The sequence below is a fragment of the Onthophagus taurus genome, chromosome 3 (genome assembly GCF_036711975.1).
Source record: "Onthophagus taurus isolate NC chromosome 3, IU_Otau_3.0, whole genome shotgun sequence".
Taxonomy (NCBI): Eukaryota; Metazoa; Arthropoda; class Insecta; order Coleoptera; family Scarabaeidae; genus Onthophagus; species Onthophagus taurus.
The window spans coordinates 6,998,343-7,025,656 of record NC_091968.1 but is presented as its reverse complement, the minus strand read 5'-3'; the positions used below and the strand labels follow the sequence as shown (position 1 = coordinate 7,025,656).

Genomic DNA, 27,314 nt, shown 5'->3' with positions numbered 1-27,314 from the left:
TTTAATACGTGATCTCAAGTTATCAAAACAAGGTATCAGAACTGTTAGCCTCAAGATTGAATGAAAAAAATTTATTGCCTCCAACAGTAATAATTACAACATACAGAACGCCAGAAAGTGAGTTATTACAATTTTTTAGTGAAAATGAAGGACTGATGCACTGTAATGATATCGCGAAGCTGCTTCTAGACATGGGTTTAAAGTAATACAAACCTACTGAGTGGCGCCTTTTTATTGACAGTTGTAAAAGACGTTTAAAATGCATCTTACTGCACAGTGGAAATAAATTTACATTAATTCCAATTGCCCATTCAACAAAACTCAAACCTCACCCTTGCTTCATTTGTATGTGGGACAGTAGAACAAAGCTACTTCATTGGGAACAAGATGTTTGGCCTGTAAGAAATTCTTTCACTGTCGGAAAAGCCAATGTAATAAGGGAGCCGTTGGTGAGCAGAGACAAAATCATACTTCCACCATTACATATTAAGTTAGGAATGATTAAGTTGGACTAGAAAGGAGATTGTTTTAATGACATTTGTAGAAAATTTCCGACGCTTAGTATGGAAAAGTTGAAAGGTGGAATATTCGATGGTCCTCAAATACGGCAATTGATGAAAGACACAGATTTTATTAAAGTTATGACTGTTCCGGAAAGTAAAGCTTGGAAAAGTTTTGTGTTGGTAGTCGAAAATTTCCTAGGTAACCATAAAACACCAAATTATGAAGAAATTGTACAAAATATGCTGACAAACTTTCAGACTCTAGGAGCAAATATGAGTTACCCTATCTCCGCAATCATCTGGATAAATTTCCGGATAATTTAGGAAATTATAGTGAGGAACGGGGAGAGCGGTTCCACCAGGATCTAAAAGTGATGGAGGAAAGGTATCAGGGTCGATGGGATTGTCACATGATAACAGATTACTGCTGGTCTTTAAAAAGAGATTGTCCTCTGAAAAATTATAAAAGAAAAACTCATAAAAGGTGTTTTATGGAAATATAACATATGTTTTCGACATTTTCCTCTCTATTTACTTCGATGTATCCTAATTTTTCTAAATAAATCTGACATTATAAATATATCTGTTATTTTGTTTCTTGTTTCCCGATTTTTGTAATGTAAAATGAAAATAAAGATTTAAAAAAACGAGAGCAAATCTTACAAAATCATTGATAGTTTCATGAATTGTGAGCATAAATATATCCAAAATCAATCTTATATCTAGGGCAACAAAACCACTGTAGACCAGTGTAATAACTGTCTATTCGCTGTATATCTATAGATGTCTTATTTTCATAAAACAAAACATGAATGATGTATCGTGTAGAGCGCAATATCATCAATACAGTACGTAATTCCATACCACGTACTACCTGTCAATAATCAGTATATTACCAGGGCGTAAAATTTTATAACAAACTTATAGATACAACTTTACTACATCAGTGGTCCATTACAAAAAGAGATTAAGGGAGCACTTTGGTGAATCTTGTCATATATTCTGTATTATTATATTTTCTATAATTTTGTGAATTACATAATGAAATACAAATACTGTATCTGATGACCTGTAACTTCTGAGTTTTTTTGGTTACTACAAGGAAGGAAATAGACAAAAAAAAGTGCAGTAACAGATAGATGAAAGGCAGACTAGAGAAGAAAACAAATACGTATATACCAAGAAGAAGATAGTTGAAGAGATAGCAGATGGCGCCTCAAGGCATTTTTAAAACTTATTAAATTAGCTGCATTCCGAACAACGGCAGGCAAATCGTTACACAACGCAATCGACTGTACTGTAAAAGATTTGTGGTAGATTTCAGTACTATGCACTGGAAACATGAGTGTAGAGTCCGACATTGATCGAGTGGGCAAGTCATGTGATGCTAAAAAGTGAAAGGCATCAGGCAAGTAAGCAGGAGTGCGGGTATGGACAATTTTGTACAACATAGTAAGCATACGAAATGATCTACGACTCTGGCAAGTCATCATCTGCAGGTTGTTACGATATAGAGTAATGTGCTGAAACTTTCCTAAATCAAAAATGTACCGTATACAATTGTTCTAAAGACTTTCCAATTTACCTCGAAGGGCTGCGGACAGATCGGGATACGCAGCATCGGCATAATCAATATATGGGAAAATGAGAGAATAACAAAGACTTCGACGTACAACAGGAAGAAGGTAGCAGCGAAGTGTTTTCAAAGTATGTAAACAGAAGTAAGCTCTCTTACAGACTCCCTGAACTTGTGGCCGCCAAGACATCGCCGAATCCATTACCACACCAAGATATTTGACCGTATTAGAAAACGTATTAAAATGCCTCGGGTTTGGCATAACATTGTTTTTTTGCCTCTTGTAGTATGGAATAACATGGAAAGCGTTCCTTATCCATACTTTTCACAAGATTGTATTGTCTTCTTGTAAAACCTAATTTCATGATGTTTGAAGAAGACGTTTTGTATCCAATTTGTTTTAATTTTTTTTTTACTTTTTTTAATAAGGTCAGTAGACAAATTACCAAACGTTGCTGACTCATTGCTCGCACCCCATAACTGAGTAACGCACACCGCGTGCAATTATGCGACCTAAATTAATTACTTTTAAACACTTTATTAATTGTTAAGTTAGCATTAAGATTTGTATATAATCCCAAAATTTTGAATTATCAAACCAGTATCTTCGTAATGCTCACTTCCTTCCTAGATTAAATGTCTGCCCTGCCCGGAGTTTGATCCATTCCAAAATAAATATCTGGCTTGCCCGGAGTTTATTTTTCCCAAACACTTTGCAAATATCTGGCCTGGCCGGAGTTGGAACACATACCATACCTCAACATTCCCGCACATCCCGTCAGCAAAGTCTCAAATAGTGTCTCTTACGCTTATACTTCTATATACTCTACAACTTTCAATGTTGTCCATGGTACTTCAATAATATCAGAAATATCTCTCAATATTTACTCTAGCGCCCATCAATATGATGTTAAGCACCTTTCACAGTATCCGGACATTTTCCATTAAGTCACCCTATATCCCTTATATAGAAGGATGCTACATCATGCTAAACTTAGGTATCTTGTATATCATCCATGCCAAATCACAACATCGTCGCTGACATCTCACGATATCATCTGTGCATTCCTTTAATGTCATCTGAGATACCTTTCAAAATTTTGGATGTGTCTCAATAGCATCCCTAGCACTCTGTATATCATCACAAACATCCCTCAACATTGCCTCTAACAATCGCAGACACCATACGGGCCAGCCCTCTGTAACTAAACTCAGCACCTATTTCTGCCACCTTTTTATATACTCCCAAATATCTCTCAATGTTACTTTTGGAACATTGAACGTCTCTCACATCTTTGACTATAATCTAAGACCATATCGTTCCGGAAATTTCTCAATATCGCTCATGGCAGACCTCAATATGTTAAATTTCAATTTGATAAATCGGGAATTTTTTTTTTAATTAAACATAACGAAAACATTTCATTTTATTTGATATTGATTTTATATTATTTTAAATAAACGCAGTTATATACGTAATTACTACAATTTACAACATTGCGCAAATATAATATTGAGGTTTAAATTAAGTTTATTTTATTGTTGAAATTCTCTCATAAATATGTTTTATTATTTTTTTTTTTTTTTATTGAATTTCAAATTAAAAATTAACGAGATATCCCAGCAATTTTCTCTGTGTGGTCCGATTATTTTCCGATGCTTTGTCTTTCTGTATCATAAAACAAAACTGAACTCAACCGAAGCAAAAGATGTAACTTTTTAGAAACCGAGTGACATTCCAAGAACCAAAAGAATTATTGGCAAACGCCTTTATCCCAAGACGATCGCATTTTCCGACCTCGTCTCCAGGCGATCCAATAAGGGGCAGAAAATCTCGACTGTCTTAAATTCTCGAGGGTACTCGGAAGGATATTCCGGAATAAAAACCGTTTAAATATTTAAAGTCGCGTGGAGCACGCGAAATATGCGTACGAACAACGACTAAGAATTTTCAGCAATAACCCTATAATCGCTACATCCCCAAGAGAACTTTTAAACATTTTTATTAGAAAACATTTTTAGATTTAAAAATAACTTTGAATCTTTAAACTCTTAACACCTTTTTCTTAAAGAGATAGATAACATAAACCAGGAGCGTTAACAGATGGTTTGGGTCTTGGAGAAAAGGTAACAACGTTGGGTGGGTTTTAAGCCATCATAAATACTCTACGATTTTAATATATATTCATAAGGCCACGAGACGCTAATAAACAACAGCTGCTGTGCTGCTTGTTAATTAAATTTTATGTATTATTCGTTCGGTTTGGAGCTCGACGTTGAATCCGACGTCCAGACGAAGGATTTTAAAAGCTGCAAAACTGCCCGAATAAACCTCCATTAGCCTTATTTAGTCGGTTTCTGCGGAATTCACACCGCACCCTTTATTACCACCCCACGATTCTTGCTAAAACCGCGGCTTCGCAAAAGTTTCCGATCCAACAAACTTAAGACGAAATTAGATAGTTTAAATAACCCTTTAAATTGACTAAGTAATCAAGATTGTCTCATAACAAAAAAACATAAAAAGGGGATTTTTATTGTTTTCCAATACTAATATTCGTATTGAAATTATGTTAAAGTTTCATTTTAATAATAAGGTGTAATTAAACTTTAACGTTCAAACTTTCCCTTAGGTGTCACTTGTGCTGTTTACGAGGCGATTTCGTGCCGAAAATATGGCCGTTAAGCGGGTTTACGATGATCATTAAACTACCTGCAGGGACGGTTATATTTCGCCCTTAGCTTCAAAATTGCCATACAAGACCCTGTAGCAACACCATCCCGTCGGGGGCCTTTATTCTACAACACCACTCGACAATTTCGAATACGACATCGAAATTCGAATCCAAATTCCATGAAATAATGAGCAAATTATTTTAGGATCAATTCTCAAATGTCACTTCAATCCCTTTAATGTTACAATAACATTTTGTTAACTGATTTTGATGAAGCTTTATCGACATGAAATTTATTTTAAAAAGTTAATTCAAAATCACTCATAACTATAAGTGACTTTCAAAAACAAATTTAACCATTACAAAGATATCTAATCCGGTTGGTTTGTGTTATAGACTGAACGCGACGCCTTCATTTTACCTACATAAAGAAATAAACGCGATGTAATATTAACATATGAAAAACTGATAATGGGATCTGGCAAACGCAATTATTTAACATATTTTGTTAAAAAATGAAATAAACGACAGTTACATTAAGTATCTTAACAACATACAAAATACCATCAATACTGATCCGTCCAGTATATGAATTTTCTCCGAGCTAAGAAACGTACCACAAGAATACCCTGTAATCTAATTGATAGTGAGAGCAATGTTCTTGCTGATCCTCAAGATATTGTAAATGCTTTTGCTGACATGTTTTCTGCTGTTCATACTGTATCTACTGACCGAACTTTCACTGAATCTAATTTCAATCCGTTGCCATACTCTTTTCATCCCACTACAGAAGAGGAGCTAATTAAATTTGTTGCCAAGTTTTATGGTCAGAGATTGCCGTTATATATTTGCTTGCCCTCTTAAATTTATTATTAACTTGTCCATTACGTCCTGTGAATTTCCTGAAAGATGGAAACGATCAAGAATTGTGCCTGTTTATAAAAAGGATGATCGTACGTCCCTCTCAAACTATAGACCAATTTCGATAATTTCCAATTTTGCTAAACTATTTGAAAAGTTATTATATTCTTTTATGTACACCAGCACGTGCCCCTTTGTGTCAGCTTCCCAGCATGGTTTTGTTTCCGGTCGCTCTACAGTTACCAACTTGGCTACGATTTCCGAGTTTATCTGTAGCACCTTGGATAGACGTGGGCAGGTGGATGTTGTATACACTGATCTATCCAAAGCCTTTGATCTGATTGACCATAGAATTCTCTTGTATAAATTGAGCTCTTTCGGATTTGTTCCTTCAGCAATTCAACTTCTGGCCTCTTATTTGCAACATAGAAAATGTTATGTTGCTTACAATGGATATTTTTCTAATGAGTTCACTCTTACCTCAGGGGTTCCACAGGGATCAAATTTGGGCCCTCTATTATTTGTTCTTTTCATAAATGACTTACTTCTAAAAATTGATTGTCGGATGTTGGGATATGCTGATGATATCAAGATCTATGCCGAAGTCTCATCGATGGCAGATGCAGATAAGCTGCAGCACAACTTAAACACAATAGTGCAATGGTGTAAGACCTACAAACTTAATATAGATAAATGTTGTGTACTTACTTATAGCCGATGCTCGTCACCATGCATATATCCTTACAATATTGCTGGCAGCACTTTAAGTCGTGTTGAGGAGTACAGGGATTTGGGGGTCCTGTTTGATGCAAGTCTTAATTTTAAAAAACATATCAATAATGTGTGTTCGGAGGCCTTTAGGTCCCTAGGTTTTGTGATGCGTATGTCTAAATATTTCACAAGTGTCAGCTTATTAAAGACCTTGTATTGTGCTTACGTTCTGAGTAAGTTAGAATACGCTTGCCTGATTTGGAGTCCCTTATATGCATGTGAGTTCTTAAGCCTTGATCGAGTCCATCGTAGATTCTTAAAATTTCTTTCTTACAAATCTGATGGAATTTACCCTGAGCGAGGTATACCACAAAATGATTTGCTTGCACGACACAATATGGTTTCCTTGATGGACAGAAGAAACGCGTTTTATGAAAGGTTTCTACAAAGGCTTATCGAATATAATATCGATTGCCCTTTCATTCTTGAGCGACTAGGGTTTGTTGTTCCAAGGAATAACTCAAGATATAGCTGCGTATTCGTCATTCCTTATGCTAGGACAAACATTATGAGACGGGCTCCAACATACCTCTCTGTAAAGTGGGCAACAGGATTCCAGACAATCAGTGATCACCTGCATGTATATTCACTTATACATGTAAATTCACTTATATAGTTTTTATTTTTATTTTTCTTTATAATTCGGTCAATTGTTAATTTCTTGAATTTTTTGTAATTTTTGTTTTTTTTCTCACATACAGATACATATTATTGTATTATTACATTATGTAATATATATTGTTATCCTTTTTTGGGCTATGCCTGTTGGGTAATAAAGGAATATTATTATTATTATTATTATTATTATTATTATTAAAACCGTTCAAAATTACGACTAAAGCTTCATTCCATTCTTAGAATGAATTGGCCCTTTCATTTTGGATAATCGATTAACTGGTGCTCATTATTTACAATTTTGCACGATAATTTACCCAACCTCAATCCTCTGGATTTTTATTGTTGAAGTCACTTAAAAAACATAGTGTACGCAAACATTCTCACGCAACAGTCTCAAACATTAAACGCATAAGTTTATGCGTGTAGGTTGAGAATCACTCTGTATACACATTCAAAATCTCTTCACTATCAAAAACATAGAACAAAGAACGTCGACGACACGCAAATATACTATTCTTTTCCGGCTCATGATATAAAACAGGCTTGTGTGCGAATTAATAGTAATCTAGAATATTTGCGTGACACCTCGAGCCGACATGGACTTAAAATTAATCAGAAAAAATCAAACGTTATTATGTTTGGTCCTCAGAAACAAAAACAAAAAGTCATTAATGACTTACAAATTTGTGTAAATAACGAATTACTACCTATTAAAAAAATAGTAAAAAACATAGGCATTTTAATCGATGAGGGCCTTACTTTTAATGAACACGTCAATAAATGCGTTCAAAGAGCTTACAGTAGCCTTAGAATTATTTATACTAACAGAGCCTTTGTTAATCATAGTGCAAAAGTGCGCCTATGCGAAAGTTTAGTACTATCAATGTTTAATTATGGCGATGCATTGTATGCACCCTTTCTGTCCTATGCATTGAAGAGGAAAATTCAAAAGGTACAAAACACCTGTATCAGACTAATTTTTAGTTGAAACGCAGAGATCATGTCAGCTGTAAGCTGCCGGTTTTAAAGTGGTTGAACATGCAGGGGAAAAGAATGTTGCATGCTGTAGGTTTTTACCATAAATTACTCACTCTACATAAACCAGCGTATCTTGTAAAAAAGTTGTCTTTTCGGGGTGACGTGCACTCGGTTAATGTGAGGGTTAAGGGAAGGCTATCTCCACCAATATTCCACACTATGAGTTTTAAAAAATGCTTCTCATACCAGATATGCAAAGTAATTAATGAGCTCCCTTCTGGTTGCGCATTGACAGAGTGTGGGTCTGCCGCCACCGCCAGGAGGCGCTATGCTGATTTTCTGTTTGGGCAGCAGTGTTCGCAATACCTGTAAATCTCTTAATAGTCACAGATCTTGCTTTTGTGTTTGAATGTTTTTGTAATCTTTTTGTTCTACCTAAATTTGTCCTTAATTTCTGGGGAACCCTTTCGAGTACTGACATGGTATCGATAACGACTTGTTGTGGCCTTTGGTAGTATTCACCTAAGTATTATATGTTAAATCTTAGTAGTTAAAACTCTTGTTTTGTTTATAGCTTTATACCGTTGTCGCGATTCTTTTTTTTTATATTTAACACGCTATTTTTTTTTTCTCTTTATATTCTTTATGGTGAGGTGGAAGAACAATATATATTGAACCTCACCATAAGATTGATCAGTTGTTTATTGGAAACCATTTTTAGTTGTTTATTCTGAAGTGTAGCACATTGAATATTATTATTATAAATCCTTTATTAACCTCTTTAAGAGAAACTTTTTCAACTTTTTTCAAAATTCAAACTTTTCAAAGCAGAAGGCGTAGGTTTTAATTTCTTTAACATGATGTGTCATTGAAATTATTCGTAGAGAAATTAACAAATATGTTGTCAATACAATTATTTATTCTAGTAGGCTGCGACACTGTCGGAACAAAACCATGTGACACAAACAAGTCGCACACCATCGTCGGATCAGCGCTCCGACCCCCAAACCATACATTAAAGTCACCCGCCACGACAACACGCAACTGATAGCGTAACATAGTCAATTCCGAGCCCACAATGTTGCAAAATGAGTGAATATCACCAGAAGGAGATCTATAGACACAAATTATCACTACGTCAAATTTTTTTCATAGTATACCCGTCATCTCACAATGTTTTTAAACAGATAATTTATTAATGTTATAAAAGAGGGATGAAGGAAAATTCACGTTTAATTAGTATCAATACACCGCCACATTTATGATCAGAACGACTAAAAAAAGATACAAGATCGAGTCTACGCCACTTTCCGCGGTCTCCGGTAATTGTAAAAATTTTCGTTAATATTTAATAATATATGTTCCTTAGAGCTAGTCTGCATGGGTAAACATTTAATTTGGGTAAACAATATTTATCACAGCATTAGTTTTCTTATGGTACTCATTATAATCATTGTTAATAAGATTTGCAATGTGCGAAAAGATTTTACGTTTCCCAGAGTCCGTGTTTCGTTCTATCACGCCATGAGAGAACAGTGTTTGCGTCTACAAAATAATTTTTATTTCTGGGACTAATCTTATTAAAGAAATCAAAAATTTTGCAGTTGAAATTATAAATGCTAAAATTAACCCTGTGCACTCGTATATATGTCCTTTTGTGAGTACACTGTACTCGGACTATTATTTTATCTACTTATCTGTCTACTCGGAATTTTTTTTATATGGGATTTTTTTTTAAATGCGCTAATATTGCTTGGTAAATACACTTAATGTAAAAACCAAATAAAAATTTGGGAAAATTTAAAAAAAATCGCTTAATGTTAAAAACTGGGATGTTTTTTAAAAAATATTTTTTTTACACAGATGTTTATTCAAATTAAACACAATAATTTATTACAATTATAACATGAAAAATAACTAAATAAAAAAAACTTGAAAAACACTAAATAAAAAATAATGGATTACAAAAATAATAAATCTTGAGGATAGAGAAACACAAATAAAACCTAACGTTATATAATCACTACCATTATCATTAAATAAATTTATACACAATTTACAAAAAATTACGTTTTATAATGTTGTAGTGTATGGTACCGTTCGAAGCAGTCACCAATATGTAGTCCAGGCTTACGTGTGCAAGTGTCACAAATATACCTAGTTTCCCGCTTGCCGCCTTGTACTTTACGGTTAGAACATACCGCACAGTCTTTTTTCTTCCCATCATTTTGGCGTAAAATATGTAATTTACCATTTAGCCGTTCTTCTGTATCTACAGATGATGGTCTGCCAGAAGTTTTGGACCCCTGCCGAAAGTTTTTTGTCATCTCGTCAACCAATTCCCAAACAAACTTTAGATGTGCCATTGGTTTTTTGTTTTGGCCCCGTTGTGAAATTTTATATAATAAATATGCATTGACACTGGACATTTCGAGTCCCCAGAAAAATAACTTTCGCCACCACTTCAAAGACTTCCTCAGGAAACAGTATGACGCTGAATAAGAGTCTGCGCGGTCGACACCTCCCATAAATTTTTGTAATTGACCACTACATTTGGCTTATTTACAACTTGTATGTTGCCTCCACGTACTTTTCTGTTGATAGGCTGTGTTCCTGGAATATCCCACGAAGTAAGTATGGTGACGACCCTTTTATCTTTCCATGCCAATAACATCAAATTACCTGATCTGCATGCAAATGTGTTGTCTTCGGCAAATGTTGGTTTTTTGATAGAATCAGCTATAAACTTGCGGTTTATTTGAATAGTGCCTGTCAAATGAACATTTAGTTTTAACAACTCTTCTGCAAGTGGCAAGCTAGTATAGTATCTATCGGTGTAAAAATGATATCCTTTACATCCTGGGTTATTGTCTAATAATTTTTGACAAAGATGTAACACTATCCTTGTACTTACAGGTAAATCAGATCTCACTAAATCTTCCGATGTCAAGCTTCCATAGTACGGCAAAATTGAATAAACATACCCGGTGTTAGCATCCGCCATTACATAAATTCTTATCCTTAATTTTACCCTTAAATCCAACAACAGATTCGTCTACCGATATCTCTCTTGATGGAACAAAATGTTCTTTGAATTGTTTGTCCAAATAATCTAAATATTGACTGACTTTCTGAGTTCGAGCCCTAAGAGTTTGGTCATTTGGATCGTTTTCATGTAAGTGGAGCATCCAAAAAATTTGTAAAAATCGTTCTCTTCTAAATATGCTACTAAAAAAAGGTATTTTGGCATTAAACTGTTGTGACCAATACTCTTGGATATTAGATACGGTTATCGGACCCATATTTAGGACAACCCCAATAAATGCGGTAAACTCTTCTACTGTAGTATCTACCCACGTGTGCCATGTAGAACGTTTTGACAACCTCTTCTGTGCTATTTTATGTCTAGCGTAGTTATTTGTTTGTTCCACTATTTTTATTATTAACTCATCGGTAAAAAAGAGCTTGAAAAAATCTATGGGTTTTGTACAAGTATCTGGAATTTGTGGTCCTACCATTTTATCCCCAGAAGTAAATAGAATCCTGTCTGGTACCTGATCGTGGCATGTGCCATCCTGCAATGGACCAAAATTGCCAGGTTGTGTTATATTCTCGTCTTCTGTACTGCTGCTTGAACTTGATGGTAAAGGTATGGTTCCCTGTCTTTTAGTAACTATAATATCACTACCACCACTAGAGTCACTTTCTTCACTAATATTATCACTATCCAATCTATCATTTTCAGGCGCGTCAATATAAAATTCATCGTCACTACTTTGCAACTCATTTTCAATTTCATCTTGTACAAATTTCTTGGGCATTTCAAATATTTTTTTTTCGAAATATAACGAAAAAATACACCGAACTTTACCCAATCGTGTTAGTTATAAAACTGAGTAATATTCAAAACGCAAAAATGGTGCACATGTGAACTGAAGTGGTTTAACATGGTGTGCCGCCTATACGGCGACATACGAGTGCAAAGCTTAAACGTATTGTGGCGATTATACGGCGGCGTTATATTATATCTTACCAATGCCGTCCAATACAGTAGCAAAATCAGCATTAGGCTTACATATAGTGAGTAGATCGAATTTTGTTTTGTCCAGATAGCACTCCAAAAAGTCACTAGAACCTCGTGCATGGCTGTCCCCCAGGATTAAAACTTTCGATTTTTCTATTAGTTGACAAATGTAGTTTATCCCAGTAGATTTCGATGCGGATTGACATGGTATGGATAGTTCGGTTGGTTTCATCGTTGTGTTTTTCTCCAGTACATTGGGTATCTCTGTAAGGACACTATAGTTACATTTAGCCGTTTTCAGTAGTTTCGGGAGTGGTTTCTTCTTATTGACATCACCACAACCAGATAGTCTGACGATGCGGTCGATAACTTCTTGTTTTTGTTTTGAGTCTTTATATATTTTGTAATATACAATTTTGCAATATTTCCATTGTTTCATTTAATTCGTCAGATATATTTAATGATTCGTTTAAGTTATGTAGTTGGTTGGAAAATAACGCATTTTTAAGTTTTTGCTTTAGGTAGCATTTAGAGCCCTCGTCATTAAGTTCGACTTTCTGTAACTCGTGTTTAATTTGAATAAGTCTTAAAGAGTCTATCTTTAGGAGAATTTCACTCATATTTGTGATTTTGGTACTTAAGTGACCGACACTTAAAGCTTAGACATTTACAATCCTTTTAATTAGATATAGTTAAACACTGCACAATAATAGAACCTTCTTCAAAGACATAGAGTCTTAAATTCGACTGATAATAATAAAACTTCGTGTGTGTCACTGTCGAACCAAATGAATCATACCTCTATGAATCTATAGTGTTAGTTCTAGTTTTACACTTACACTGTCACTAGAACTAACATTAGACCAAGACCTAGAAATATTTGCGTTTAGCCGTACGTCTCTTAAGACGGCTAAACCCGAACGATTCTAGTTCTTGGTCAAGTGGTTGTATAAGAATTAAAACTAGAAGATTACTAGTTTACTAACTAGCGCTACCTACCACCTACCAGCCGTCGTAAGATAGGTATGGCTAAACGGAATGTCTCTAGTTCTAGGTCTGGCATTAGTTGTAGTGCTAGTGTTAGTCCAGTTTTATTTGTTATTCAGCGCCAGATTGTTATATATTTTTATTGAGCTATAACGGATACTGCATTCCCCGTCAAATTATATTGACATGTTGCATTTTATGTGGGCCCTGGTTTCTATGTAAATATATTTTTGTATATTGCATTTTAAGTGAAATCACTGTATTTTGCTTAATTTCTTCAACTAACCTGTAAAATCATTCTCAATCATGTCATAAAAGATAAGTTTTCATAGCCAATAACTTCATTTATCCTTCTTAGTTTTACACAAACATTTTTTTTTCTTATCTTACAAAGTACAAAGTGATTTCCTTAGAAAAAAATCTACATGGCCATTCAATATTGGAGTTTGGGTTGGTTGAACGAAACTAATAAAACGATAGAACGCGCACACACAACGACTAAATAAGCGGATTAATTTATGGGGTACATTAACATAACAAAATGGGAATCGGTGTTGTTCGTTGTGTTGGAGTGAAATACTGCTCGTGTTTTGTGGAGGTTGGATTTGAAAAAAAAACTTTTTGGCCGATCGATTGTTAGTGGTGCTATTATAAAATACTTCCACCACTTTCAAATTTATTACCCTAAAACTTATTTACCTTTTTTTATTAACTTAAATGTCTTTTTAAACAAATGTTTCTTTGTTTTAGTGGATAACTACAGTGGGAGTAATTTATATTTTTGGAAATTGGATAGAAGACAAATGGGGGCGTATTTATGTATCGCAAGTAACGACGTTCCACCAGCTGTTAGTAAAAGAGTTGCTTTAAACATTAATTGTAAGTATTAAAAAATAGGATCATAAAATTTTTCGTATCATTCGCAGATTTTTTTGTAGAATTTCAATTTTAGTGAAAAATTCAATTTTGTCAGTTCTTTTACGACTTACCATGCAGATTTAATTTCTTCGAGTTGACTCCCGGTTTTACATCCCCCAATAAAATTTTGATTATTTCTAATTTTCTTTCGAGATCCACACGTCTTCGTCTCAATTTTATATTAAACCATAAAACGGTAGTTTTAGAAAAAAGAACGTTATTAAAAGTAATTTTTAAATTCGATCGAATTAAAGTATAATTCAGATTAAAACTGGGTACAAACTAAAAAAATAAACGAAAGGAGATAAAGTTAAAAGTTCGCATTTGATAGTAAAGTTTCTTGAAAAACTCCCCGGTAGGCAAATAAAATTATTAAGAATAAGATATTGGAACTTGAAGTGAAACGTAAGAGAAACTTCAAGTGAATCGCGGAACGAAATTTTAAAACGAATGAATATTAAATTTTAAAATCGATTAAATTAAATAATAGCTTTATTTATTAAAGTTAAGAAATAATGAATAACTAGGAGATTTGAAACATTTCTATTGAATAATTCTCTATTCAATGAGTAAATCGGGTAGATATATCAGCACTGTATTCATTATCCAATTGGACGAATCCGACGACGACGAATTCCCTCAGGCGACAGCTTTAATTGGGTTATTGGCAACAGCAGATCCTTTCTCTACCTAACTAAATAGCATCAGAGTCAATCAATGTCTGAAATTAATCTATAGGTGAACCTGAAAAAGTCGCCTTCAAACAACCGATTCCCGACTTCAAACTCCGACGAGTTATATTCCGTCGTAATCCCTCGTGGTTGGTTTAGACGTTTCCCGAAACCTGTCAAGTTGTTACTTATCTTGCTTTAGACCTTTCTAAATGTCGGTTAAACTCAGGAGTAGTTTTGTAACCTTTTAGAAATGTCGAAGGAATCAATTTGTAAAAACGCTTATAGATTTTTTTCATAATAATTTATTAATGTCTCAGTTAAAAGGGTTATATACAAAACTCTACATCATCAAGTAAAGTCACAGTTCGATTTGTGCATCGCTCAAGAGTGGATGTGTTTTGCGATCGTGCGTCAAGTGCTAAGTATTGCTTTTACGCTTTACAAATCGTTTAACGTATATGGAATTCTCACTGTTAAATTTCCTAAAAAAGAAAGAAAAGACATTACGCCCAACTTAAGAAAGAAATCGAACAAAAAAAGGAGCAACGCACTGAAGATGAAACTACTCTTCAGAAACAAATAGATGACATGATCGAGAGTATAGAAGGTCTAAAAATTCAATAAAATCTTAACCCTTCAGTAACCACCAAAGTGCTGTATACTACAGAGGAAGATGAGTTAGCTTTGGAGGCTGACTGGATAATGAAACAAGCTAAAAGAAACAAAAACCGTAAAATTGAAAGCTGGCCATCTAAACTGTCTTCGGAAATTGAAAGCAAAGATGCTTACTGAAAAGAATTTGGCCTGATCCACTTATGAAAATAAGCAAAATATGCATAAAAGCTGTAATGTTACATTTATAAAGTAACCCAAATGTTGAAATACAAAACAAAAGAGTCTCTTCTTTTATACATAGAATCCATATAAAAAGAATCCATGAAATAACAAACATATTAGGAATGCGTGTTAAAATCGAAAAGTACAGAAAGCCAAAACAAATGTCCCAGTGCAAAAGGTGTCAAGGTTGGAGTCACACCAAAGCTTACTGCCACAAAATCCGAGGTGTGTTAAATGCGCTGGTGAACACTGGAACAGCGAGTGTACTAAAGCCAAAGAAATCCCGGCTAAATGTTTCAACTGTGGAGAAAATCATCCAGCGAACTACCGAGGGTGCATTGTGATTAAGGAACTACAAGCCATCAGGAATAAGAAATCAGTAAATTCAAATAAAAGAAAGCCAGGCGTCTCGTATGCCGAAAAAGCGAGTGGTGAAACTGCAGAGAAAACTGTAAAACTGTATTAGTCGATAAAAAGGCTGACAGTAAATTATATCTAATACTAGAAAAAATACTTCAACAATAAGAAACAATAAAAGCATTATATGCACGTCTAGTTTTCATGGAAAGTAACTTAACTGCAGCTACTAAAAATAATGCTGTGGGATTCCAATGGACTTCGACAGCATCAAAATACAGTACCTATAATACTTAAAGAACACAATATTGACATATATCTTAAATATCAACCATTATAATATTTATCACACAATTCACTCTAGTAATACGGCTCGAGGTGGAAGTGACCACTATTTGAACAATACAATTAGTGCTGAACAACATCAATTTATAGTGGTAAAAGTTCAAACTGCTAAGGACTTAATATATGTAGCAGCAACGAACATACCACCAAGACATAATCTCAAAAGAGAAGATTATCAGGAAATTCTACTGCATCTTGAAAACAAATTTATATTTGGACGAGACTTTACTGCAAAACATGTGTCTTGGGGTTCTCGCTTAACAAAAACAAAAAGAAGAGAACTAAAACATGCCATGAGCAAACTTACTGGCCAAAAGAACGGAATTTTACTTCAATCTTTTGGCAAGTAAGTTTGCTCATGGCATGTTTTAGACTTGCTTGATCTTTTTATTATCAAAAATATATCGCTTAAATTCGTAAACATAGAAGAAGAGTTAGGGCTGGACTCAGATCACTCACCACTTATTATTACTCTAAATAACAAAGTATGTAACAAAATACCTTTTTTATCACTAACTAATAAATCCACTAATTGGAATCTCAACAAACATTAGATAATAAAATTCATCTTAATGCTCTTATAAAAACAAACGGAGACATTGACAAGGAAGTAAAATCTTAAAAGACATACAAAACGCAGCCTGGGCCGCAACACTTATTTTAACACCAAAACCTAAATCTAACATTTATCCTAAATTCATTATAGACAAAATTGCAGTAAAACGGAAAGCGAGAAAGAAATGGCAAACCAATAGAATTCCTAGTGCTAAAACTAAATGAAATAAAATAACAGCCGAATTAAGAGCATTAACAGATAGCCACAAGCAAAATAATATTCAAAATTACTTGAAAGACCTTACTGACGATGCCAGTACTGATTATTCTCTGTGGAAGCCAAGAAAAAAGCTTAAAATTCCAAAAACACATACACCTCCAATTCGAAATAATAATGGAAATTTGGCTAAGAGCAATCAAGAAAATGTTAATTTGTTTGCTGAACATCTGAAAGAAACTTTTACATCGAACAATCCCACAACTATGATAAATAATGTTCCTAGCATGATTCAAAATAATCAGCAGGGTAATATACAACACATCAATTTGGATTTCGGAATAAACATGCAACAACCAATAGAATAACGAATACTATCCGCCGTATTTTTGGATGTTGCAAAAACTTTCGACAAAATCTGGTTAAATTACAAATGAGACCAAATACTACCATCAACGTATAGTCAAGTATATAATCGGAATGTAAAGAAAAGAATAGTATATCCGTAGAAAATAAAAACAATATCAATCTCCGCCCTAAAAACCATGTGGTTGTGCTAGGGGCGGATACGATTAACAAATTAATTCCAAAATTTGGCTCTATGAGGTAATATTATAATCAAGTAATAAGAAGTACAAGAAGAATGCGCCAATAACATAATTAACAAATCAACAAAGATCGACTCTAAGCAAAGGGTATTAAAACAACTGATCAATAAGTGATCTGTCACATCGCAGCAAGAATGACTTGATCCTTCCCTTTAGAAATGTAGGTAATTGAGTGCAAATGCAATATATATATTTTCACATATTTCAGCATTGTTCACATATGTTCTTAGCAAACTTAGGTTGAAGCACGTGTGACTCTTTTTTATATCGGGTATTGTAGTATTTTTGCATGTAAAAGTTATAACCTCGAATATAAATAACTTCCGGACATCCAAAACTCCAAACATAGGTGTGCTGATGGGTACAACTTCTCCTTTCCTAATATCTTCTTAGTAATCCTACGCTGTAGTATCTCCAATGGTTTTAAGTGATTCTCGACTCTACCAAACAATAATACAATGTCTTTAAGTGATAAGTATTGAGTATGGAGCTTAGATATTTGAATTTATACAGTAAAGTTCTCACTGCTCTTGATATATTCTGAACGTGCCTGTCCAACCTCAAGTGTCTATCAATTACGACTCCGAAATAACAATAACTATGCGTGGATTTGATGCATAGGGTATTTGTTGTCAAATTAACAGATAATTCATCGTCAACTGGCAGCTGATTATCACAGGTCGAGAATGCCATGAAAAATGTTTTGTCCAATCAAATATTTTAATTACGTCACTCTCTGCCTTAGCCTTCACCCCTTGCCACGTTGAATCTGAGTATACGACAACAGTATCATCAGCAAAGCATGTCATATTCCCCGCAATGTCAGAAGTTAACAAGCTGTTCATATTAATATTAAATAATAAGGGTACCAAAACTGTTCCCTGAGGCACGCCATTTTTAATAGTTTGATCAGTACTATTCACATCTTCAAGTGTTGGCTATGCCCCTTCTTCCTATGGCATCAAGAGCATTCAACAATCGCTGATGGTTTAAATGCCTTTGCTAGATCCAAGAATATTGCTAATGTTGGAGTGCCCTTTCCAAGCAAAGAATAAAAACATTTTGTCACGTTTGTGATGACATCGGTAGTTGATACACCCGTTATAAATCCAAATTGTTTGGGGGATATTAACTTAAATTTTTCAACATAGTTTTGGATTCTGTTGGATAAAGTTTTTTCGCAAATCTTGTTTAATGTCGTTACTAAGAATATAGGTCTATAGTTTGGAAGCGATGTTGTAATCCTTTTCTTGGGTACTGGGATCATTACTGATTATTTAAAATGAGATGGATATACTCCACTTTCAAATACTTTATTTATAAGCGCAATAATGGGTTTTGTTACTTCACATAGATTTTCCCGGTGATTTATTATTTTTTAGATTTTGTATTAGAGATTTTAAGTCATGCTCAGTTACGAGCATAACAAGTCATAACACTTTCTGTTACATCCCTTGTCGATATATGGATATACTTAAACTGCTTATCCATCACATTTATATAATAATCGTTAAACAGATTAGCTATTTTTTATTTGTTTGTAACTTCTTTATCGTTATGCATTTGGCTCAAGACTTCCCACAAACCTATCGCATCATTACCTGTCTTACTTATTTCTATTTGATAATAGAATAATACAGTTTGTATTTTCTTTTGGCTTCTATAATTTTATTCAATTTGTTTCTATATTTTGTGAAAGTTTCTCTTGTATCACTGGGATTTCAATTTTAGTTACTTCGTCTTTCATTGCCTCTTTTTGTTTTTATTTCATTTGTATTATTACGTATACCCCTTTGTATAGTGTAAATTAATTATTTTGCCATTTTTTCGACATCATTCAATTTATAATAAGAACCCCAGTAAACCTGAGATATCACCAATTTTTATTTTTTGTTGTTTAATACTTTTGTTTAATAATTGTTGTTTTGATTAAGTTTAGTTTTGGACCTTTCGCCGCCGGATTTCAGATTTATGTAAAACAATGTTGATTTATGATCTGTTATATGCAGATCAACAGTAGCACTAGTGTACGTATTGTCGAGTTTTCCTGAACTTTTAATAAATATACAACTTCTACAAACTACAAGAGATTGTAGTTTCCCGTAATATATCTATATTGATATCGCCTATTGGAATATGATTTTTAAGAGTTTTTGTCAAATTTAAGTATTCCGTTAATCCATTGACAAAGTCTTCTGATGAAGTGGAGGGTGGCAAAGTGTGTAGCCCACCATTACAACCCCTAACACATTTATCTCAATTACTTTACAGACATCAATATTTGTTATTTTCCCAATATTTATTTGTTAAAATTGCTGATTATACGTTCAATAAGTAATTCCAATAATTAACAGGTTGAGTGCCACCATGTATTGAAAAATTTTGGTCCTATGGGCCGGCACTTTTTTTTGTCGGAAAAGTTAGATATAAAAGTTTTATTGATGAAAACATGTATTTTGATACGCCAAATGTTTTTGGAATATCGAAAACGGCATTTCATTTTTGGAGACCTCATTGGTCTCACGCGGCCGCATATTTGACCATTTTGTTGAAACGGCCGAGAGAGACCAATGTGTCACTACGCTACGCATATCCCTGCATATTGAAAGTTGTCGCGGCACGCCCGACAAAATGTCTTGACGAACGGTCCGGTAAGAGAGGGGGAGTGTAGTAAGCTTGCGATCATCTCAGTTCTTCTCGTAGTGCAGCAAGAATTACACCATGTACTCGTACGAGCAAGAACAAAAGAGATTGACGAAGTTATGGCAGGAGGTGCTGTCTGATGAAGATGAACACTACAGCAGTCAAGATGAAGAATCACTGTGTGGAGACGTCTATCTTTCTGATGAATATCAATGTGAGTCCTCAGTAGATTCTGAATCATCATCGAAGAGGACATCTTCCAAATTACGTAAGAAAAGGCACAAGAAACATCCCCCGAAGAATGGAGAAAAACGTCAAAAACACCCAATTACAGGTAACGAACCGTCGACAAGTGCAACGGGTGCGGAAACTTCAAGTAATGTTTCAACTGAGGCGCAACATGTTGCTGACGTTATTGAAACTGTAATTGCAAATATGACTCAAGACTCTGACTCGGATTCCGATGAAACTCTTTTACCGTCAACCACTGATGCCGCTACGCAAAACGCAAACATCACTTGGGGTCCTGTAACCGGCAACAACTTGCGTCAAATTATGTTCTCTGAAGCAAATACCGTGGGATTTGATCCACAAATTCATGAAAATTTCCATGACAAGACTCCTTGTGAATTTTATAGCCTATTTGTGAGTGATGACATCTTAGAGTTGATGGTTGCAGTTTTTTCTTGTTACTTTATTGTTATTTTTCGAAAAGGTCGTGGAAACGAATAGGTATGCAGCACAATGTCTTGCAAAGAATCAACTTCGACGGGCTCGGATAACCTCTTGGCATGATACAACTGTACCTGAAATGAAAAAATTCCTGGGTATTGTTTTGTGGATGGGCTCTGTCAGTTCCCAACGCTTCAAGCTTATTGGTCCAAGAGCCCTATATATAAGAACTTCATCACAGGCGTAATGTCCCGAAACCGTTTTCAGTTGCTATCTAAGATGCTACACTTCAGCGATAATTCTGAAGTAACCGAAGATAGGCTTCAGAAACTTACACCACTTGTTCTGAAACTCAAAGAAGTCTTCCAACGAATATACGTTCAAGGAGAATATGTGTGCATCGACGAAACATTGGTGCCATTCCAGGGACGGCTCAAGTTCAAACAATACATTGCCAATAAAAGACACAAATTTGGCATAAAGGTATTCAAGTTGTGCCTAGAGAGCGGTTTCACCTACGACTTCAAAATATACTGCGGTAAGGAGCAGACAGAGGCGTTCCAACTAACGTTGTTTTGAACTTGATGAAAGATTTACTTCATAAAGGGAGAACTCTTTGCACTGATAACTACTACACCTCAGTAACTCTTGCTCACGAACTACTACGCCGTGAAACTCATTTGATTGGAACGTTACGAACAAACAGAAAATTCAATCCCAAGAATGTTATAACGAAAAAACTCAAACTTGGGGAAACCATCGCTGAAGAAAGCAATTCAGGAATAGTAGTTCAAAAATGGAAGGATAAGAGAGACGTGCTGACATTGAGCACGAAATATACCGATGAAATGGTGACCGTGCAGAGAAGACGAGGTGAAGTCTGCAAACCAAAAAATGTTATCGAATACAACAAGTTCAAAGCCTTCATTGATATCGCCGATCAAAAAAAAAGTTACAATTCCTCACTACGTAAAACATTGAAGTGGTATAAAAAACTTGCCATTGAACTTTTGACTGGCACTGCTTTCATCAATGCTTACATCGCTTATAGAGACATCGCCAATGAGCCCATGTCTATAACAAAATTCGGAGAATCAGTAATATTTGGTCTTCTGCAACTTGAAGAACATGAACAGACGGTTACGACAAACGACCACAAGCTAGTCAACCTCGGTAGAAAACTAAGAAGGCGCTGTGTGGTCTGTTACTCACAACATAGTCAAGAAATGGGCAGAAAAGAAGCACTCAAAAAAACTCCGCAAAGTATGTTGAAATGCGAGGCTTGTGACAAACATTATTGCCTTAAATGTTTTTTTGAAAGCCACGTGGCGAAGAAATAATTTGCCTAGTTGTGAATTGACTATTTTTTTTTTGTAATTAGTTGCGTTGTTCAATAATTTCCATTTATTTCATTTATAAAATGTTCTTTGTTTTTCTTGTATGTTTATTATGTGTCAATAAATAAAATTCCTAATGAAATGTATGTCTAAGTAAAAAACAAAAAATAATACAAATGTGGGTTACTTTATCTTTCCTGGCCACGTAGCACCGCTTTGGTTTCTCATCTCCACAGGCCAAAAGTTGTCTCTGGACCGCCAGGCCGCGCAGTTTCGAACTCCATTGATTTCATATTGCAGTGAGAGACCGTTGCGGAACTACACAACCAAATCAAGTATGGGTACATGCGAGGCCACATTGGTCTCACCTGGCTAGAAAGTCAAAAGTATATGCGAGACCACGTTGGACTCTTGTGGCACTCAACCTGTTAACCATATCGATCTATACAGTTTTAGGCACTAAATGATTTGATATTTATAATTTATAACTTATTTCGCGCCACACACACGTGAATACACTATTTTCTTTAGTGGAAATTGTAATGTTTGTCCGTTATAAGCTTATGGATATAACACTGAGTAACTACTAGCACTTCACTTTATAAATCATTTATTAAAAGTCACTTATTAAACTTCTTATAACTATGGTAACTACCTACATCTGTGCTCTATTGTTAACATAACCTTAACTGATGACAGTCATCGTTGGCAGTCTCTTACTACTACATGTCGTAACCATATATGACAGAAATTACTGCGATATATTCACCTCGCTAGGCGCAACGTGGAATATATACAGTGTCTTAATTAATTATCGTATCCGACGTCATCATTGAAAGTATGCAACCAATATCACAGTATTGCGTATTGCAATACACATACTGTGATATTGGTTGCATACTTTCAATGATGACGTCGGATACGATAATTAATTAACACACTGTATATTCCTTATATTGTATATAAGGAACGAGGCATGGGCGAGACGCTGGGTTTGATATCAACACGAAATTGTCAACTTTTGAACACTCTAGCGACTCGCAATCAAAATGTCTAAAATGCAGCTACTAAAAATAATGCTGTGGAATTCCAATGGTCTTCGACAGCATCAAAATACATAAGTACCTATAATACTTAAAGAACACAATATTGACATATATCTTAAATATCAACCATTACAATATTTATCATACAATTCACTCTAGTAATGCGGCTCGAGATGGAAGTGTGATTATCATTAAAAGTAATATTGACCACTATTTGAACAATACAATTAGTACTGTACAATTAGTGCTGGCCTCGCCCGCCAGCGACCTCGGTGGTTTAGGGATAAATATCTTCTAGTAAGTGACTTTGTATGTTTACTAAGATTTGCAGGGTGTTCAGACACATTCTTCATTCGATGCTAAAACGAAAATCTTAATTGTAAAATGTTGTACAATGTTTCATACGTCTTCATGAGGTTCTCAAGGGTCGGATAATTTGTCCATAAATAATCATTAATATTCAATATCTGTTGATAAATAAGCTGTAATTTAGAATAAAAAGAATTTTGAAAACTAGTTTTTTTGTTAAAGTTATTTTCTTTGAAAAACACATTTGGCAACATAGTAGAACAACATTTAACATTAAGATTTTCGATTCAGAGTCGCTACGTGTAGGTTATCCGCCAATTTTTGAACACCTGTATATATAAGAAACGATTTGGCCGCAATCGCCGAGGTCGCTAGGTTTGATACAACTGCCCTCGGCGGTGTCTTCTAATGTCTTCTAGTAAGAATTATTTTTATTTAATTTTTTTTTTCAGTTGCTCCTATGATAAAAGTGCCAAATCAACTTTTAGGAGCACCTTTAACTACGAACGTTCAATTGGAATGTTACGTTGAAGCTTATCCCAATACAATAAATTATTGGGTGAAAAATCGAGGAGAAATGTTATTGAATGGGTAAGAGATGTATTTTCGATTCAATATTTGAGAAATAAAATATAATCTTGTTATTAAATCGGAACCTTTTTGCAGATCGAAATACTATATTCGTGAAGATAAAAACTCCTACAAAGTTTTTATGTGGATGACGATCGTCCGATTTTCCGAAGATGATATTGGAACTTATAATTGTATCTCGACAAATTCGTTGGGGAAAGCTGAAGGAACGCTAAGACTTTATGGTAAGTTAAATTAAAATTGCTATTCGTAATAAGCTTTGTATTGTAATAAAAAAGAATAAATTAATGTAGAAGACAAAAGATAGAAATGCCTAAGAACTCATTTCTATCGCATTAAAGTGTCGTTCTTGGATCTCGGGTAAGGGCGGTAAAGGGCACGCGAAGGGTTAACACCCCTAAACAACGAGGAGCAAAAAGGAACGCAGAAGTTTCAGAATCGCACGGGCGTCGGTTTCAGTGCCGAGCGGTAGAGCTGATGCAATTAAAATCAGCAATCTGCGGGGCCATTATTAGTGTTCAGCTCCGGGATTTTAACCTCACTGGACGAAAATCCGGGCCAGATGCTGTGCGGCTGAATCGGCATCAGGGACTATCCTGGCGGGGCATAATTGGATATACTCTATTTTTATCGGGCCGCGCTTTATCTGCTGAAAATCTGTAACATCTGCGCCCGATGGCCGGAGCTTTTAAGGGCGGCATAAAAGGGACCCAATTGACCGGATGCCTCGGGGAAGATTACGTTTCCGGTCTGGTTCAGGTTCGGTTATTGTTTAGGTCTATTTGTGACTTTTATTGTTTCTTTTCTTAAAAAAAAATCGTTCTTTTTTTGAATTTTTTAATCGATTATGTGTTTTATTACAATTCGTTTTCAATAGCTGTGTTCGTTTCATTTTCTCTCCGATTTGTTTTCTGGTTTGTTGGTTTTAATTCAAAACAATAACTTGAACGAAAACTATTTCGTAAATAACGACCGTTGTTATCGCGCGCTCCACGGCGTTATCCGGAGTTTTAGAACGAAGAACCCGAACAAAGACTTGCCACGGCTTGTGGTTTGTCCATAATTAACTTTTCCCAGCGCTCCGTGGAAGAAAAACGGGTCGAGCTGAACTCACCCACCCTCTCGTCACTATAAACAGACTTACAAGTTAAATTAAGTTGTACATATTAACTCCTGCAGCTTGCATAGAAACTTTCTTGACCAAGCAAACTTCACGTTTACCAATTGTACACCTTTTGTGTTAGTTTGATTAATCTTACTTTTAATCTACAAAGAATTTTTTATTTATTTCATGAAAAACGAGGTTGCCTCCAAAAAGTTTTGTGCTAATTCATTTCTAACTGCGTACTTTTACACAATTTAAAAATTCGTTCTTTTTATTTTAGTATGTTTCTTTTTGATTGTCATTGTACTCGACTCGGGTCATTGTACCGTATGGAACAAAAGTTTCGGGAACTGGCGTAATTAGAGCTGAGGACCCAAAAAAATAAAAAAAAACGGCGCAAACTCGCAAATTGAAAAGTCAAACAAACGTAATTTAGCCGGGCGCAGCATCGTTACGTTGTAAAACAGAAAGTTTTCATGTTGCGGCCCCGGCAGTTTACGCCGCCGCCGCCACCTTGCGTCAGATGAATATTCATAAATAACCGCTTTATTTAATTACGATTTTAAGCGACGAAACTTTTAAAATACCGCTCGAACGTGGTTGGCAACACTAAGGGGCTTATTGTTCGTTGTTTGAACGATGTAAACATGGATTATCAACATTTTATTTAGATTTAGGTTTAAAGTTGTGAAATGAAATAGTCTCGATTTGGCCATTAATCCATTTCCAATTCGTGCAAATTTAGTTGCAACATCCGTTGCTAGATTCGAGATGGGAGTCCAATAAAAGTCCGGGGCAAATATTAAAGATAAAGTGGAAAATACGCGCTCTCGCCGTGGTAGTAGCAGTAGGTACGACTCGTTGTAGACCGAATCTACAAACATCGCGTGCAGTAAACCGGAAATACAAATTTAGTACGAACGTAAAAACGGCGGCGCATTATATCGCCCTTACATTGTGTCCTTCGGAATTGCATTCCGGCTCAGAATTCCCTGGAAAATAACTGGGAAACGTCACTAAATAGTAACTGAAACCGAGGAAATGGTATTTAATCTTCAAGAAGTTATAACGTCTAATGTTTGCCCTTTATTTTCAACTTTTTGGTATACACTTTTATACTTGGCGGACTTTGTTTGTTTGCGGTTTTGTGTTTGTCAATTGCCTGGGTTGGGATTTTATAACGGCTGGTTTTATCTGCAATGTGAGAGCCGCTGCGGCTCAATAAACGGAAATTTATAAACGACCTCTGGCGGCGATACGGACGCCCTCATTAATGCGTCCCGATCCTGCGAAATCCGACGGTGCCATAATCGCCCCGCTCGGTGCCGCTATTAGCGTTTTATCTGCATGGATTAATGGACGCGCGTGCCATAGATATTCCAAAACGAAATCTTCCATGTACGTGTCCGTTTTGCCTCGCGTTCAAACTATTCTGCCAACGACTATTATTAACGTTTATCGTCATTATTATTATTACCATAAATCCTATTTTAAACTCTCATCAACCTATAAATTTAGCAGAGTTAACGAAAAATCTTCACAAATCCAAAATTTAGCTAAATCTAATTTAACAATAATTATCACGTTCACTAAACAAGCCACCATCAACATTGAAATCTACAGAATCATACAATTCCAATCAAATCATCTGAGGTTCGCAATTATTAAAATGAAGTCACCAGCAGCCGAGGCGCTGTAATGTTTAAACTAGCTTAAAATTGATTTGGTATTCATTGTAGAACCTCGACTCCAAGCAACCTCGTCTTAATCACACAGAATCATACAATTCCAATAAAATCATCTGAGGTTCGCAATTATTAAGACGAGGTCACTAAAGCCAAAGCACTACAATGTGTTAACTATCCTAAAATTGATTTGGTATTCATTGTAGATCCTCGGCTACAAGCAACCTTCTTTTAATCACACAGAATCAGACAATTCCAATACAATCTTCTGAGGTTCGCAAATATTAAAACGAGGTCACTAGAAGTCAAGGCGCTGAAGTGTGTTAACTAGCTTAAAATTGGTTTAGTATTCATTGTAGAACCTCGGCTGCAAGCAACCTCGTCTTAATCACACAGAGTCATACAATTCCAACATAATCATT

The 27,314-nt window shown here is 35.2% G+C and overlaps 1 protein-coding gene across 1 annotated transcript in view; it reads left to right on the top strand.

Moving 5' to 3' along the window:
- The window catches only part of LOC111413456 (lachesin-like), a 230,882-nt gene that overhangs the window by 169,570 nt on the left and 33,998 nt on the right, over nt 1–27,314 (top strand). The window contains exons 5-7 of the mRNA XM_071195061.1: nt 13,744–13,872; nt 23,964–24,102; nt 24,178–24,326. Coding sequence (XP_071051162.1) covers nt 13,744–13,872; nt 23,964–24,102; nt 24,178–24,326 — 417 coding nt within the window. The remainder of the gene's footprint in view (nt 1–13,743; nt 13,873–23,963; nt 24,103–24,177; nt 24,327–27,314) is intronic.